The 17757-nt window shown below is 43.6% G+C and overlaps 1 protein-coding gene across 2 annotated transcripts in view; it reads right to left on the reverse strand.

Moving 5' to 3' along the window:
* Positions 1 to 6888: 6888 nt before the first annotated feature.
* Positions 6889 to 17757, reverse strand: part of LOC129813900 (unconventional myosin-Vb-like) — a 90171-nt gene continuing 79302 nt past the window's right edge. Inside the window, exons 30-40 of one of the 2 annotated variants that reach the window (XM_055866506.1) lie at positions 15861 to 15938; positions 15297 to 15495; positions 14989 to 15082; positions 14645 to 14791; positions 14324 to 14475; positions 14070 to 14159; positions 13653 to 13803; positions 13010 to 13298; positions 10656 to 10830; positions 10046 to 10126; positions 6889 to 9941 (exon numbers count right to left, since the gene is read on the reverse strand). In XM_055866506.1, the coding sequence (XP_055722481.1) occupies positions 9789 to 9941; positions 10046 to 10126; positions 10656 to 10830; positions 13010 to 13298; positions 13653 to 13803; positions 14070 to 14159; positions 14324 to 14475; positions 14645 to 14791; positions 14989 to 15082; positions 15297 to 15495; positions 15861 to 15938 (1609 nt within the window). In that variant the 3' untranslated portion in view covers positions 6889 to 9788. The remainder of the gene's footprint in view (positions 9942 to 10045; positions 10127 to 10655; positions 10831 to 13009; positions 13299 to 13652; positions 13804 to 14069; positions 14160 to 14323; positions 14476 to 14644; positions 14792 to 14988; positions 15083 to 15296; positions 15496 to 15860; positions 15939 to 17757) is intronic. The other variant, XM_055866515.1, reaches the window with a different exon arrangement.

Raw genomic sequence — 17757 nt, forward strand, 5'->3', positions numbered from 1 at the left:
TAACAGGCACAGTGCCTATAGAAATTGCCTATAGAAAGTCTTAAACATTTTTCACATTATGTTACAAAGTGGGATTGAAATAGATTTAATTGAAACATTTTGTCATTGTTCTACACAAAATACTCCACAATGTGAAAATAAATTCTACAAAGTTCTAGAAATTAATAAAATTAAATAACTAAAATATAGTTATTGCATAAGTGTTCACCCCCCTTGTTTAGGCAAGCCTAAAGTAGTTCAGAAGCAACATTTAGTTCAGAAGCAACATAATAAGTTATATGGACTCAATCTGTGTGAAATAATAGGGATTGACATGTTTTTTGAATGACTACCCCTTCCCCTGTCCCCCATACATACAACATCTATCTGTAATGTCCCTCAGTCAAGTATTGAATTTCAAGCACAAATTCAACTACAAAGACCAGGGAGCTTTTCGAAAGCCTCCTAAGGAAGGGCAGTGATTGGTAGATGGGTAACAATAACAAATCAGACATTGAATATATCTTTAAGCATGGTCAAGTTAATTAAACCACACAGTTCAATGGTTGTGATGGAAGAAAACTGAGGATGGATCAACAACATTGTAGTGACTCCACAATAATGACCTAAATTACAGAGTAAAAAGAAGAATACAAATATACAGAATAAAAATATTCCAAAACATACATGCAACAAGGCACAACAGTAATATTGCAAAATACATGGCAAAGGGATAAACTTTTTGGTCTAAATGCAAAGCCTTACGTTTGGGCCAAATCCAACATATCACTGAGTAACTGCCCCCTTACTTTCAAGCATGATGGTGGCTGCATCATGGTATGGGTATGCTTGACATCAGCAAAGACAGGGGAGTTTTTCAGGATGAAAAGGTACGGAATGGAGCTAAGCACAGGCAAAATCCTAGAGGAAAACATGCTTCAGTCTACTTTACTCTAGACACTGGGAGAGGAATTCACCTTTCAGCAGGACAATAATCCACAACACAAAGGCAAATCTACGCTGGTGTTGCTTACCAAGACGACATTGAAAGTTCCGGAGTAGCCAAGTTACAGTTTTGACAAAAATCTGCTTCAAAATCTATGTCAGACTTGAAAATTGCTGTCTACCCATGATCCCTAACACCTTGACAGTGGTTGAAGAATTTAGAAAAGAATAGGTAAATATTGCACAATATACAGTGGGGCAAAAAAGTATTTAGTCAGCCACCAATTGTGCAAGTTCTCCCACTTAAAAAGATGAGAGAGGCCTGTAATTTTCATCATAGGTACACTTCAACTATGACAGACAAAATGAGAAAAAAAAATCCAGAAAATCACATTGTAGGATTTTTATTTATTTATTTTTAATTTTATCCCCCTTTTCTCCCCAATTTTCGTGGTATCCAATCGCTAGTAATTACTATCTTGTCTCATCGCTACAACTCCCGTACGGGCTCGGGAGAGACGAAGGTCGAAAGCCACGCGTCCTCCGAAGCACAACCCAACCAAGCCACACTGCTTCTTAACACAGCGCGCCTCCAACCCGGAAGCCAGCCGCACCAATGTGTTGGAGGAAACACCGTGCACCTGGCCCCCTTGGTTAGCGCGCACTGCGCCTGGCCCGCCACAGGAGTCGCTGGAGCGCGATGAGACAAGGATATCCCTACCGGCCAAACCCTCCCTAACCCGGACAACGCTAGCCCAATTGTGCGTCGCCCCACGGACCTCCCGGTTGCGGCCGGCTGCGACAGAGCCTGGGCGCGAACCCAGAGACTCTGGTGGCGCAGCTAGCACTGCGATGCAGTGCCCTATACCACTGCGCCACCAGGGAGGCCCATTGTAGGATTTTTAATGAATTTATTTGCAAATTATGGTGGAAAATAAGTATTTGGTCAATAACAAAAGTTTATCTCAATACTTTGTTATATACCCTTTGTTGGCAATGACAGAGGTCAAACGTTTTCTGTAAGTATTCACAAGGTTTTCACACACTGTTGCTGGTATTTTGGCCCATTCCTCCATGCAGATCTCCTCTAGAGCAGTGATGTTTTGGGGCTGTTGCTGGGCAACACAGACTTTCAACTCCCTCCAAATATTTTCTATGGGGTTGAGATCTGGAGACTGGCTAGGCCACTCCAGGACCTTGAAATGCTTCTTACGAAGCCACTCCTTCGTTGCCCGGGCGGTGTGTTTGGGATCATTGTCATGCTGAAAGACCCAGCCATGTTTCATCTTCAATGCCCTTGCTGATGGAAGGAGGTTTTCACTCAAAATCTCACAATACATGGCCCCATTCATTCTTTCCTTTACACGGATCAGTCGTCCTGGTCCCTTTGCAGAAAAACATCCCCAAAGCATGATGTTTCCACCCTCATGCTTCACAGTAGGTATGGTGTTCTTTGGATGCAACTCAGCATTCTTTGTCCTCCAAACACGACGAGTTGAGTTTTTACCAAAAAGTTCTATTTTGGTTTCATCTGACCATATGGTATTCTCCCAATCTTCTTCTGGATCATCCAAATGCTCTCTATCAAGCTTCAGACGGGCCTGGACATGTACTGGCTTAAGCAGGGGGACACGTCTGGCACTGCATGATTTGAGTCCCTGGCGGTGTAGTGTGTTACTGATGGTAGGCTTTGTTACTTTGGTCCCAGCTCTCTGCAGGTCATTCACTAGGTCCCCCCGTGTGGTTCTGGGATTTTTGCTCACCGTTCTTGTGATCATTTTGACCCCACGGGATGAGATCTTGCGTGGAGCCCCAGATCGAGGGAGATTATGCCAGCAGCATACCACCCTGCATACCACTGCTGGCTTGCTTCTGAAGCTAAGCAGGGTTGGTCCTGGTCAGTCCCTGGATGGGAGACCAGATGCTGCTGGAAGTGGTGTTGGAGGGCCAGTAGGAGGCACTCTTTCCTCTGGTCTAATAAAATATCCCAATTCCCCAGGGCAGTGATTGGGGACACTGCCCTGTGTAGGGTGCCGTCTTTCGGATGGGACGTTAAACGGGTGTCCTGACTCTCTGAGGTCATTAAAGATCCCATGGCACTTATCGTAAGAGTAGGGGTGTTAACCCCGGTGTCCTGGCTAAATTCCCAAGCTGGCCCTCAAACCATCATGGTCACCTAATAATCCCCAGTTTACAATTGGCTCATTCATCCCCCTCCTCTCCCCTGTAACTATTCCCCAGGTTGTTGCTGCAAATGAGAACGTGTTCTCAGTCAACTTACCTGGTAAAATAATGGTAAAATAAAATAAAATAAAAATCAGTGGTCTTGTATGTCTTCCATTTCCTAATAATTGCTCCCACAGTTGATTTCTTCAAACCAAGCTGCTTACCTATTGCAGATTCAGTCTTCCCAGCCTGGTGCAGGTCTACAATTTTGCTTCTGGTGTCATTTGACAGCTCTTTGGTCTTGGCCATAGTGGAGTTTGGAGTGTGACTGTTTGAGGTTGTGGACAGGTGTCTTTTATACTGATAACAAGTTCAAACAGGTGCCATTAATACAGGTAACGAGTGGAGGACAGAGGAGCCTCTTAAAGAAGAAGTTACAGGTTGAGAGCCAGAAATCTTGCTTGTTTGTAGGTGACCAAATACTTATTTTCCACCATAATTTCCAATAAATTCATAAAAAATCCTTCAATGTGATTTTCTGGATTTTTTTTCTCATTTTGTCTGTCATAGTTGATGAAAATTACAGGCCTCTCTCATATTTTTAAGTGGGAGAACTTGCACAATTGGTGGCTGACTAAATACTTTCCCCCCCCCACTGTAGGTGTGCAAAGCTCTTACCCAGAAAGACTGTAATCGCTGCCAAAGGTGCTTCTAACATGTATTGACTCAGGGGGGCGAATAGGTATAGTAGTGTATTATTTTGTATTAATCTTTTACACATTTTTGAATTTTCCTTCCTCTTTGACATTACAGAGTATTTTGTGTAGATCATTGATAAAAAAAGACAATTAAATCCATTTTGATTCCACTTTGAAACACAATAAAATGTGAAGAAATCCAAGGGGGTGGTAAACTTTCTATAGGCACTGTAGACCTGATTGCAGAGGTAACTTATTGTGTTTTTGCCTACAAAATTGAACTGAATGGCTTTCAAAAATCTGTTGCACAATAATAGTTAGAAAAATCTCAATACATCCCAGGTCATCTCTGCTAAACTACACATGGAAAATAAACCTGCAGCAACAGGAAATGTGAATTATTATGTGGATTATAATTAATGGACATTTTTGTAAGTGTTAATACATTTTTCATAAGGGAATATCAAGTCTGTAATTTCAAAGAGAAGATTACAAACTTCAGAAGCCTTTTTAACCCTTTATGCTTGTGGGAATTGGTCTATTTGGATAGGGCTAAAATGAAATGTTTCTTCAGGAGAAATATGAAATGCATAACCATGGTAGCAATAGAAAGGGAACCGTTTAAAGATAAGGAGGAAATGGTTAGACCAAAGGGGAGTGAGTACACATACACAACAGTTTGACACAAGACCGGATCCAAACACTACAATGTTGATGTTATGTGCATTGCACATTTACTGTACTTTTCACCACATTTGTTGATAACAAAATCTGAAAATACTCTGGATACGTTCAGTAACATGATAAGACTATTCCTGGAAAATGTGGGGTAGGTGAAAATTAAGACAAAAAAATGACAAGGGTTTGAGTGAGAGGACTAACTGGTGTCTCCAAGTGGCCACATACCTCTCTAAAGTGTGCACAGTTTCTTAACAATTTCAATGCACTTTTATGACTCAAAGAAGTCTTCAACAATAAGGTACTTTTTTGAGCTCTCCTTGCTGTGCCATAGAGGCGCAACCACACATTTGTTTCATTTGGAACACAACCCCCACCTTCACACAATTACTGTTGTTTACCCAATCCAGAAACAGTCCATTATAAATCACAATCTGGGTTCAGGTGGGCATGATTTGAAAGCTTGTACTATTGCCAACATGGCTAGCTAAGTTATAAAATATGATCTTACAGTGTTAAGCTTTCACAGGGCAGTTCAGAGAAACAGACTGTAATGTTGATGCCCATAGAAAGGAGTGATGAGTGCATTCAGGTGCGTGTGCCGCGACAAATTATCTTAACAATAAACAAACATAGGCTGATTCTGTTCAGAACAATCCAGGGTATGACGACATGTCATCTTGTAACTGTACAACAAATATATTGATCATAAACGTTGACACTGTATATGAAATTAGTTTTATGATTTGCAAATGTGAAGTGCACATTTGGACTCACGGGTGTTTGGCTCGCTTGTATGACATCAAAGTGGTATTTATTCTAATCCTCAACATGTCATCTTTTAAAATACAGATTCCTCTTAATTTACAGAAATTCCCTCTCTCAGACACCAAAATATTTCCAAAAGTTGCCCAATTAGCAGGAGGGATGGGGGAAATTTCTTGTTGCTCACGATGCTCAAGTTCAGAACAGCTGTCAGTCAAAACCCATGCAGCACTGTGAAGCGCATCCTACATCTGTAGGTCCACACTTTCCACGGCACATAATATTGCATCACCGGCATATCTTTTGACCAGTTGGTCAAGAAATCCCCTTCCTTACGTCACTCTGTAATTATGTTCAACATTCAGAATGTAGAGTGAATGTCGTCATCTCACAATGTGTATACCCTGTTCTATTCATTATCAGATGAGATGGTGTTCTCTGAGGTTTCTGGTGCAGGCTGAGCAACGAGATACTGGGTCATCCCCTGAGAGTCAAAGAGGAACCATGTGTGGTTTGTAAAGGCCAATTTGACCACATGCTCGTCTGAGACACTTTCATCTATGTAAACCTGCTAAAACCCGGAATCTGTGGAACTGTAATTTGTGATATGAGTGCCAGAAAGTAGACAGAGATAATGTCGGTGGTTCTGTCAATAAAGATCAACCTGTCTGTGTCAGCCTTACTGTCAAATAAAAATGTAAACTTGGTCTGGTGTGTTCTAGCGGTCTAAGCCACTGCCTCTGTAGCACATGTACAATGTACCATTTCCAGCTTGGGTTCGTATCAGATCCACTGCTCTTTCAGCATTCTCTCTCCTACCTCTCACCTCTATCTATCCACTAAACATAGAAAATACTTACAAATATATTGAAAAACAAAACCAAATAAAGTCATGCAACACTACCTATCATTTCCTCACTGATCAGCTTGTTCTGAGAACAGAGTTACCAACCACCTGAGATACTGAAGGGTAACCTCGGACACCTGAGATAGAGAGACAGCCATTCAGGTGCAGCTGCTTAGGTACAGTAGAGACACAACCAACAGTATGTTACCATGGGAAACAACCAACAGACTGCTACCATGGGAAACAACCAAGAGCCACATTCACAAAGCCTTCCACACACCGTGTGTGTGTGTGTGTGTGTGTGTGTGTGTGTGTGTGTGTGTGTGTGTGTGTGTGTGTGTGTGTGTGTGTGTGTGTGTGTGTGTGTGTGTGTGTGAGTGTGAGAGAGAGAGAGAGGAGGAGAGACAAAAACAGGGAAGGGGGGGAGACAAACATTCTACCAATACCCACAGATGCCAGGTGGTTGCAAGGCTGTGGTTGGTATGGAGAGATGAGGGTAATACATGGAAGGAGGTAGAGACAGGGTACTGTTGTGGTTCATCTTCCCCATCTGTAGCTGTGCTATTAGCTAAGAGTAGAGTGAGATCTCACACAACACCAACGCAGATGCACCATGCTGCCGTGCCTATACAGTGCTGTTAAAGTATACTGACAGGTCTTTAGGACAGAGTGAGCTGTCCTTCTGAGTAGTTTAAAACTTCCCCAGGGGAACTCCACACAGCTTATAATGCAATTCTGAAGTTGGTTTTTGGTATTCTATCAAAACCCCCAAAGTATTTTCAGTGCATAATTCACACATAACACAAAACATGTATTCAAAATGTTTTATTTGGCCTTTTGTAATACCATTTTTTTCAAAGAAAGATTGTGAGGTTACATTTTGTTCAAACTGAGTCAATACATTGTATATTATTTTCACCCACTGACTAAATAAGTTTCCTAATTATAGAGATATAAGAGAAAAACTGTACCTCCCCCGACCATCAAACCACTGGCATATGAATGTACTTATCATTTACTCATCCACAAAACCAGATCATTGGGAGTTTTCAATGCTTCATCTAACATCTATTAATTTAAGTACATAAATACATCATTCACCATGTCACCAAATTGATATTGTGCAACATGTACTATTCTGCATACATGCAACACACTTCAATAAAACACATCATCAATAAACTTTAGGGCAAGTGAGACCTCTGCTTTAGAAAGCGCGTCAAAACTAAGGACAACATATCAATGTATGAACGCTTGCATCCACACTCTACATCACACACCAGTTCCTTTACTCCTGTTCAATTTCAGCAATGAAACTTATGACATAGAAAACACAAACAATGTATACATTTATCAAACTTTTATGGCACACAGGGCCCATAGACTAAAGGCCTCTCTGGGGGTGTGGCCCCTGTGAAATATATTATTCTGTGTATAGCCTCATGATATAATGGGTATATGATCGTGAGTTTTGACATATAGTGAGGAATGCAGTGAAACGTGGTGAACTTCCAGTCGTATAAAAAAGCATGAGTTGGCGCACACTCAGAAAAATGTTGTGTAGGAGGTGCTGACTAACATCAAGTAAACTGTAGGCTATAAAAATAAAGAGTCACAGACCATATACAAGCTCCCAGTAATGTATTGGGTAAACCACCAACTTTTCGGCATCACTCTTCCAGTCTTAACATAAGCAATACCAAATTCTTTATACCTGACAGAGAGCAGCAGAGAGGGTGTTATTGGAACTCTACTATAATGTCCCACAATCCACAGAGGAGTGTTATAAAAACACACTGTGCGAAACATACAGAGGAAAAGGAATGACACTCAAAATGGGCGAGTAGTAGCGCTAGAACAACTCTGTCCCCCTTTACCATAAAAAACTCCACTGTATTCAAAAAGAAACAGGCCACATTAACATATTCCAAACAAAACACGAGGTGAATCAGGGATGCTCCTGTACACATTACTGGCATTGTTAGTAGCTAGAGACCTTCCACACACCGGCTTTGCTCTAGTAAAAGCTGCTCTGATATCTCTGAATGGAGGCTAGGGGAACTGCTCACTAATGGTTCTGGGATTTGAAAAGGTGCTTACAACTCCACAGAGGAACAACACCAGTATTAGTGTTTTCTAACCAATAGGATTGGCAGAACGAAGCGGAAACACAGTGGAGTTGCAGACATGATCTTTTATTATTTACTCCAGTTTCATGGAGCTGAGGGCACTTTATCTCAAGTGAAGACTGAGGGTATCGGAGTATCATAATGAAGTTACCTCGACCTTCCACATACTCTCCGCATCATAACTGTAACGGCAGTCCAAGGAAACGGCAACAAAGAAGACATCCTTTGAGAAATCAGACAAATGTCGCTCTCGATTACTTAGGATCAAAATGTACTGTCAAGTTTCCTTAGTCCTCTCATCAGTAGTCTTTGATAGCTGTGTGGCTCTTCCTCTACCTGTCTGGTGGTACTTCTCATTTTCTCTGGTCTCACTTACTAATAAACAGTCTCTCACTTCCATTGAATCACTCTGTCCTGCAGCAGACTGTCCTGGCATGGCCACAGATCTGTTGGTGCCGTCTTACCAACACCTGCCAGTCATCGTCATGCCATGCAGGAGTTGGCAAGACAGCACAAACAGATCTGGAACCAGGCTAAGACTGTCCTGCTAGAATTGCTGTTATCTTACTCCGCACAGGACACTCAATATCTCATGTATTACACCTCTCTAGTTCCATTTTAAAATGCACTTTCTCCTGCCCTCTCTACTCAAGTTCACCAACACATACATCTATCGGACTTACTTAATCCTCACTTACATAAAGCTTGGCTTTGTTTCTCTTTATTCTGAGACGATACCGAACATTTCAATGAGATAGCAGAGTCAGATAAATTGAATTCAGAGTAAAAACAACAACACATCTCTCTGTTGAGAGCTTCAGACTTCCTGGACCTTGCAGGAAACTGTGTGCTCTTATCTAAAGACAGAAGAAACTATTATGTAAGATACCAAATAAAACTTGAGCCTCAGAAGACTGAGGATTCCTCAAGGCGTAGGAAAGATAGAGAGAAGCAGAGCTACAGGGCTGTGTGCAGTGGGAGTCCCCAACAGAGCCACTGCGATGCAATGCTGCTCCTGTCTGCTCCTAGAGAGGAGTAGGCTGAGACATAGAGAATTAACTCATCATGAGGAAGACCGACAGTGACACAGTAGAACAAGACACCTTGAATGCTAGGCAGAGTGGCTAACTGGAAATGAATGCTTTGTCAATGGAAGTGTGAATGCACACATTTACACAGATTCAATTAATCTGTGAGAGGAATTAATTACAGTGTGCTTACCATAAAGACTTCTTAAAATGAATAAAATAAATTACTGCATGGGACAGAACTGATGGTTAATCATTGAAGCACAGCATCTCAATAGTCAGCTGTAGAAGACACCAAGGGAGGCTGCAGTTGTGGACAGGTATAAAGGATGACTTAATACCACATTCTGCTGGATTTACACAGACAGAGACTTGACAGACTCCATTATTGGTCAGTTGGAAGGTTCTTTGTCTTCCAGTGAGTCCTGGAGTCTTGTCGCCCTCTGCTGTTGAGATCAACAGCTGGAAGTAAGTTACCCAGGTTAGAGGGAGCTCTTTTGGGCTCTGCTCTTCTTTGCTAAGAACCAGGCCTGTGGTAGGCCTTGCTGAGGCCTCAGACTCGAGTGAGGAAGTCTAGGCTTAGGTTGGCAGGGATGTGCAGGGTCTCCAGGCTGAGGGCGGAAGGGGTGTAGGGGAACAGGACAGGGAAGGTGTGCTTGGTGTCCACCAGGAGCATTGGGACATCGTTCCTATCCTTCAGACGATTCTGAGGACAACAAGATAGACAACATTTGGTTCAAAAATATATATAAAAGAAAAAATATAAAAATTGACCGAAAATAATTGATTAAATAGATTAAGTATTGTTACCTGGATGTTTCGGATAAAGGACACAGTGACTCTTTCCTCAAACTCGTTGAGCGGGGTGTAGAGATTGAGAATTTTTACGATCTGTACGATAAATAAGACACTGGTTAATACTCTTCCTGTGAACTTTGAGACAGAGTTGTTAGTAGAGCTCTGTGTGCCGGATGCAGTAGGATTGGTGATGTGATGATGAGAGTGGAGCTCTGTGTGCCGGATGCAGTAGGATTGGTGATGTGATGATGAGAGTGGAGCTCTGTGTGCCGGATGCAGTAGGATTGGTGATGTGATGATGAGAGTGGAGCTCTGTGTGCCGGATGCAGTAGGATTGGTGATGTGATGATGAGAGTGGAGCTCTGTGTGCCGGATGCAGTAGGATTGGTGATGTGATGATGAGAGTGGAGCTCTGTGTGCCGGATGCAGTAGGATTGGTGATGTGATGATGAGAGTGGAGCTCTGTGTGCCGGATGCAGTAGGATTGGTGATGTGATGATGAGAGTGGAGCTCTGTGTGCCGGATGCAGTAGGATTGGTGATGTGATGATGAGAGTGGAGCTCTGTGTGCTGGATGTGCAACAGATTTGTAACAGGTTTGTGTAACAGGTGTTTAAGTGTACCTGCTGCATGGTGAGAGAGGTGCACAGGGAGCAAATGGCCTCGGCATCCTGGGACGTCTTCTTCTTGACCTGCAGCAGCTGGGCGGCCTGGATAACGGGCTCTATGTTAACCACCGCCCCGCTCTGGTGAAGGTTCTTCCCTCTCAGCCACTCCTCCATCTGACTGATGTTGTACCTGACCAATCACAGGGAAACACACTTAGTATAGAGCCACCTCTTAAGTGAATAGCCTTCATCAAACCCATTATGCTACTGTAATGAGCTACAGTTATTCTCCCTCTCTGTAACAGTACTGAGTGCTCCTGTCCTCTCAGCAATACAGTATGTACCGTTAAAGGAAAACTCCACCCAAAAATGATATATAGTGTGATGGGCGAGCACGGCCTAGACGCAGAGATAGTCCACTGTTCAAAACAAATCTAATTGTATTTGTCACATGCGCCGCATACAGTGAAATGCTTACTTACAAGCCCTTAACCAACAAAGCAGTTTTAAGAAAATACCTAAATAAAAGTAAGAGATAAAAAATAACAAATAATTAAAGATATACAGTCCCATTTTGCATCATGATGATCATCATGATGATGTGGCCGGTGACACTTTACTTCTTGAATGTCCAATATCTTTAAAACTTGATTGCTGACATGCAAAACATGTTGGGACTATATCAACAGTGGAATAATGAAACAAATACAAAAATATAGTTTTTGGGTAGAGTTTCCCTTTAAGAACCTGGAGTTTTTCCTGGTCAGCTCTTATTAAAAAAACAAGCCCTAGTAATATAGAACATCCCCAGCAAGGTTCTGTATATACACTGCTCAAAAAAATAAAGGGAACACTTCAACAACACAATGTAACTCCAAGTCAATCACACTTCTGTGAAATCAAACTGTCCACTTAGGAAGCAACACTGATTGTCAATACATTTCACATGCTGTTGTGCAAATGGAATAGACAAAAGGTGGAAATTATAGGCAATTAGCAAGACACCCCCAATAAAGGAGTGATTCTGCAGGTGGTGACCACAGACCACTTCTCAGTTCCTATGCTTCCTGGCTGATGTTTTGGTCACTTTTGAATGCTGGCGGTGCTCTCACTCTAGTGGTAGCATGAGACGGAGTCTACAACACACACAAGTGGCTCAGGTAGTGCAGCTCATCCAGGATGGCACATCAATGCGAGCTGTGGCAAGAAGGTTTGCTGTGTCTGTCAGCGTAGTGTCCAGAGCATGGAGGCGCTACCAGGAGACAGGCCAGTGCATCAGGAGACATGGAGGAGGCTGTAGGAGGGCAACAACCCAGCAGCAGGACCACTACCTCCGCCTTTGTGCAAGGAGGAGCACTGCCAGAGCCCTGCAAAATGACCTCCAGCAGGCCACAAATGTGCATGTGTCTTCTCAAACGGTCAGAAACAGACTCCATGAGGGTGGTATGAGGGCCCGACGTCCACAGGTGGGGGTTGTGCTTACAGCCCAACACCGTGCAGGACGTTTGGCATTTGCCAGAGAACACCAAGATTGGCAAATTCGCCACTGGCGCCCTGTGCTCTTCACAGATGAAAGCAGGTTCACACTGAGCACATGAGCACATGTGACAGAGTCTGGAGACCCCGTGGAGAACGTTCTGCTGCCTGCAACATCTTCCAGCATGACCGGTTTGGCGGTGGGTCAGTCATGGTGTGGGGTGGCATCTCTTTGTGGGGCCGCACAGCCCTCCATGTGCTCGCCAGTGGTAGCCTGACTGCCATTAGGTACTGAGATGAGATCCTCAGAGCCCTTGTGAGACCATATGCTGACACATGCACATTTGTGGCCTGCTGGAGGTCATTTTGCAGGGCTCGTCCTTGCACAAAGGCGGAGGTAGCGGTCCTGCTGCTGGGTTGTTGCCATCCTACGGCCTCCTCCACGTCTCCTGGTAGCGCCTCCATGCTCTGGACACTACGCTGACAGACACAGCAAACCTTATTGCCACAGCTCGCATTGATGTGCCATCCTGGATGAGCTGCACTACCTGAGCCACTTGTGTGGGTTGTAGACTCCGTCTCATGCTATCACTAGAGTGAGAGCACCGCCAGCATTCAAAAGTGACCAAAACATCAGCCAGGAAGCATAGGAACTGAGAAGTGGTCTGTGGTCACCACCTGCAGATCACTCCTTTATTGGGGGTGTCTTGCTAATTGCCTATAATTTCCACCTTTTGTCTATTCCATTTGCACAACAGCATGTGAAATTTATTGTCAATCAGTGTTGCTTCCTAAGTGGACAGTTTGATTTCACAGAAGTGTGATTGACTTGGAGTTACATTGTGTTGTTTAAATGTTCCCTTTATTTTTTTGAGCAGTGTATGTAAACATACCTGAGCTGCATGCCAGTGCTCCAGGAACAGACGTCTTTCCTGAGCAGCAGGTTGTTGAGGGTGACAGCGTTGATGCTGTAGAACAGCTGCCGGACCACCTGGCTTGCTATCTCTGGGTCCAGGCCGTGCTCGCCCATCACACTGTGGAACTGGCCCAGCTGTTTGATCAGGGCCTCTAGGGTGTAGCTCCCCGGGCCCTCCCCGTCCATACTGGAGGAGCGGTTTCTATAACCCATGGGCTTTACTCCCGCCAGGCTGGGGATGCTCTCACTCTCCAACATGGCCGACACTGTCCGGGGGAAGGAAGGAGATAGTCGTTCATGCGACGTATTCATTAATTCATTAATACATTTCTATAGGTTTGATTGTTTATTCATCTAATTTTATGGAACCTAAGTACTGAACTATAAGTACTGAACTATAAGTACTGAACTATAAGTACTGAACTGTGTAAACGTAGATCAGTAATAGAACGGAATAAACATACAGTATAAAAGCCAAATATCATGTAAGTAATTATATCAATGTGAAAACAGTGGTACAATCAACCCAGAATGAAGAAAAAGTTGGTCCCTTTCCAATTCCATTGTCCCTAAACTTTGGACCATACAGTTCTTGGCCCCTAGCTCCTCCAGCTCCTCACCGATCATGGGCTGCATCATGTGCTCTGCCACCTTGATGAGCTGCTGGTAGATCTGAATGGAGAGATCACTCAGCACCTGGCGGTACTCCGCCAGGTCAAAGTTCTTCAGGCAGTGTTCATTCTGTTTGGCTGTGTTCTGAGTCATAAACGCCTGGGAACACACAACAAGACAGGGATGACAGCTGTAGAGTGTTACAATTTGTAGAGTTTACAACAAGTGTATTTATGTTGTATTTACAAAAGTCTGTACATCTTTAAAGTGCATTGTGTATGGAGAGAGATCAAGGAGTAATCCGATTGTATAAAATGTCTGACAATCTACCTCTTATTTCAATGAGTTCAAGTACTGAACATCTAGCATCTCTTCACAGTTTTTAATGAGCAGAATGATCTCTGAGACATCAAAGTAAGTCTCACCTCATCTCCACTGTACTGCTTGAGACAGTGCAGCAGACGACTCGTGTTGGCCAGCCAGAAGGAGGTCATCTCAAAGTCATTATTGTTTTTCTGCATTGGAATTGCAAAATGAAAGTGTTAAATACCAGAAACGCTGTACTTTATTTCTGACCAATCTTTCCTTGCAACTGACTTCCAAAGATCCATCGCAAACAGACATTAAAATATGTATGAAATCTCAATCCATATGTGTGAGTAGAACTCTGTATCTGTACCTTGAGGACCTTCTTAATGGCGTTGATGTTGGAGGTGAGCAGAGAGTGGACCTTCTGATCATCGTTGATGTAGTCCGCATGGCGGATGCACATGAAGAGGATGTAGGCAGGTAGGCAGGGCACTGTTGCTGATACAGCATTGGGCTTCATGTCTGGAACACCAAACAGCACATAATAACACTGAAACAAGTTCATCCACAATTTCAGTGATCATTGTAGTAATCGTGTGGATTTGAGAATATAATGTTACATTCTGGACTGGACAGGTGTTGTACTTGTGATGCGGTCATATCGTAGCTGATTTGAGTTGCAATGTCGTACCAGTGATGAGTGTTTTGACCAGCAGAGCCTCGTCCTCCTTGTAGTACTCCAGCATGCCCTCAAAGTCCTTCTCTCTGCGCTGGACAGTCACCTGACGGGTCAGCTGTGGCTTGGCCTTGGTGGGCTGGGATGATGCAGTCAAAGACACTGGAAAGGGCAAAAGACAAAGTGGTCATTAATATTGCCATAATCATAGATATACATATTAACCATCATACTGTAGGTCCATCACTAGGCCTTCATTACAGCTTAGTGAGACCAATACAGACAGTATTCATTAGGCCTTTATTACGCTTAGTGAGACCAATACAGACAGTATTCATCAGGACTTCCAGCTCTCTCACCTTCCAGATCTGGAACTTTCTTCATGTAGATCCTCAGCTGCTTCTTCAGCTTCCTCTCGTTCTTCTCCAGTTTCTCCACAAGCTCTTTTAAGTCCTGTAGTAGCAGAAACATTCAAGAAGGTCAACACAACACTATAACTTTCAGAGCTCTGGACTGTTCCATTCCAATAGGTGTCCTTGAGCCCGTATTCACAAAGAGTCTCAAAGGAGGAGTGCTGATATAAGATTAGTTTAGCCTTTTAGCTCATAATGAATAATAAGACTACATGGATGAGTGTGTAGGGGGTAGGAGGTTGCAGTGTTCTCACCAGGTTGTCGTTGGTGAGGCGGGTGATCTCCTGCTGGACGCTGTACTCCACCTGGGCCTCAGGGGACAGAGACATGGTGTGGTTCAGCATCTCCTGCTTCTTCTCTATGTCGTCCTTCAGCAGCTCAATCTGGGTGTTGAACGCTGCCAGCTCATCCTCGTGCTTCCTGGCCTGAGACTGGAGCTGGGCCTCCAGCAGCCTGGGAGAGAGGGGGTGAGGGGAGACAGGGAGAAAAAGAAAAAGGAGAGAGGAGTTGAGGGGGAGACAGGGAGAAGAAGAAGGAAAGAGGGGGTGGTTACAATAAGCCTAAAGCTGACCAAACCTTCACAAACTTCTACCTTGTAGAATTCCTGTAGCATAGTGTGGAGACTTACTGTATTAAATATGGTTTCATATGTCATTAACATCATAACCGCCACAGTTTGAGATTCTTTTTGTCCCATTAAATGTTCTATTTTACCACCGACATAGGAAGAGGGTAGGAGATTAAGCAGGAAGGCAGTAAGTAGAGAAGGCAGTAAGCAGGAAGGCAGTAAGTAGAGAAGGAAAGCAGAAGACGACAACCTGGCCACTTGTTTTAGACCCTGGTATGCCAGGCCCAGCTCGCCATCTTCATTCAAATAACCCCAGTCTGAAGCTTTGCTACCGCCGGCAAGGCAGGAGAGAGAGAGAGAGAGAGAGAGAGAGAGAGAGAGAGAGTCAGACAGACAGACAGAGGAGGAAGTGAAAAAAAAATGGACAGATGAAAACAGAACAGAGCAAGAGGAGTTAGCACCACAGAGAGTTAGAGCAGAAACCTCAAGAACTGACAAAGCAAAAAGCCCTCACACACACACAAACAGGTACAGACAGACAGAGACAGACAGACACAGACTATCATCTCCTCTAAAGCACAGTGAAGGACCTCTCTCCAAGCAAAAGCTTCTATATGCACCTACACCCACAGGGATGTTCACCCTTTTAAAACCAGACCATTCCTGCAGGGTGAGAGGGTGTCATTATATGGCCACCTGCCTCTCATTTCTGCCATCTATCTGCTGGTTCATGTTGCCATAACGATGATGTCTAACACTTCCCTACAGGTTAAAAGGTTCTGCTCTCCAGATACAACAGAGATGCTAAATATCCCTGGTGTCTAGGCTAGATTCCTCCAGCCGGGCCAGGACGCAGAATGAAAGATAAATATAAAAAGGACAGGAATAGATGACGAGGGAATGGAAGATTGCTCTGGGTCGAGATGAATCTGTGTGCTTCGAGGGGTTCATCATGAGCAACACAAATGTCTTCCCTCCCTGGTAATCTGAGAACCATCTAAAACCGGGGGGGGGGACTGGCCTACAACTAACATTGCAGTTGACAGAATGTTATATTGTGTATAGTGTATATACTGTAGAGTACAGATGATTGTTAATTGCTCATGAACTGCACTTTATATTGTCTGTGTGTATTCTGTCTATCTCGGATTGTATTTTAAATGTACAGTGGCTTGCGAAAGTATTCACCCCCCATGGCATTTTTCCTATTTTGTTGCCTTACAACCTGGAATTCAAATGTTTTTTGGGGGGGTTTGTATCATTTGATTTACACAACATGCCTACCACTGACGACGCTAAATATTTTTTCTTGTGAAACAAACAAGAAATAAGACAAAAAAAATGAAAACTTGAGCGTGCATAACTATTCACAGTCACATAGTCAGTACGTTGTAGAGCCACCTTTTGCAGCAATTACAGCTGCAAGTCTCTTGGGGTTTGTCTCTATAAGCTTGGCACATCTAGCCACTGGGATTTTTGCCCATTTTTCAAGGCAAAACTGCTCCAGCTCCTTCAAGTTGGATGGGTTCCGCTGGTGTACAGCAATCTTTAAGTTATACCACAGATTCTCAATTGGATTGAGGTCTGGGCTTTGACTAGGCCATTCCAAGACATTTAAATGTTTCCCCTTAAACCACTCGAGTGTTGCTTTAGCAGTATGCTTAGGGTAATTGTCCTGCTGGAAGGTGAACCTCAGTCCCAGTCTCAAATCTCTGGAAGACTGAAACAGGTTTCCCTCAAGAATTTCCCTGTATTTAGCGGCATCTAACATTCCTTTAATTCTGACCAGTTTCCCAGTCCCTGCCGCTGAAAAACATCTCCACAGCATGATGCTGCCACCACCATGCTTCACTGTGGGGATGGTGTTCTTGGGGTGATGGGAGGTATTGGGTTTGCGCTAGACATAACGTTTTCCTTGATGGCCAAAAAACTACATTTTAGTCTCATCTGATCAGAGTACCTTATTCCATATGTTTGGGGAGTCTCCCACATGCCTTTTGGTGAACACCAAACGTGTTTGCTTATTTTTTTCTGGCCAATCTTCCGTAAAGCCCAGCTCTGTGGAGTGCACAGCTTAAAGTGGTCCTATGGACAGATACTCCAATCTCCGCTGTGGAGCTTTGTAGCTACCTCAGGGTTATCTTTGG

The sequence above is a fragment of the Salvelinus fontinalis genome, chromosome 2 (assembly GCF_029448725.1).
Source record: "Salvelinus fontinalis isolate EN_2023a chromosome 2, ASM2944872v1, whole genome shotgun sequence".
Classification (NCBI taxonomy): domain Eukaryota; kingdom Metazoa; phylum Chordata; class Actinopteri; order Salmoniformes; family Salmonidae; genus Salvelinus; species Salvelinus fontinalis.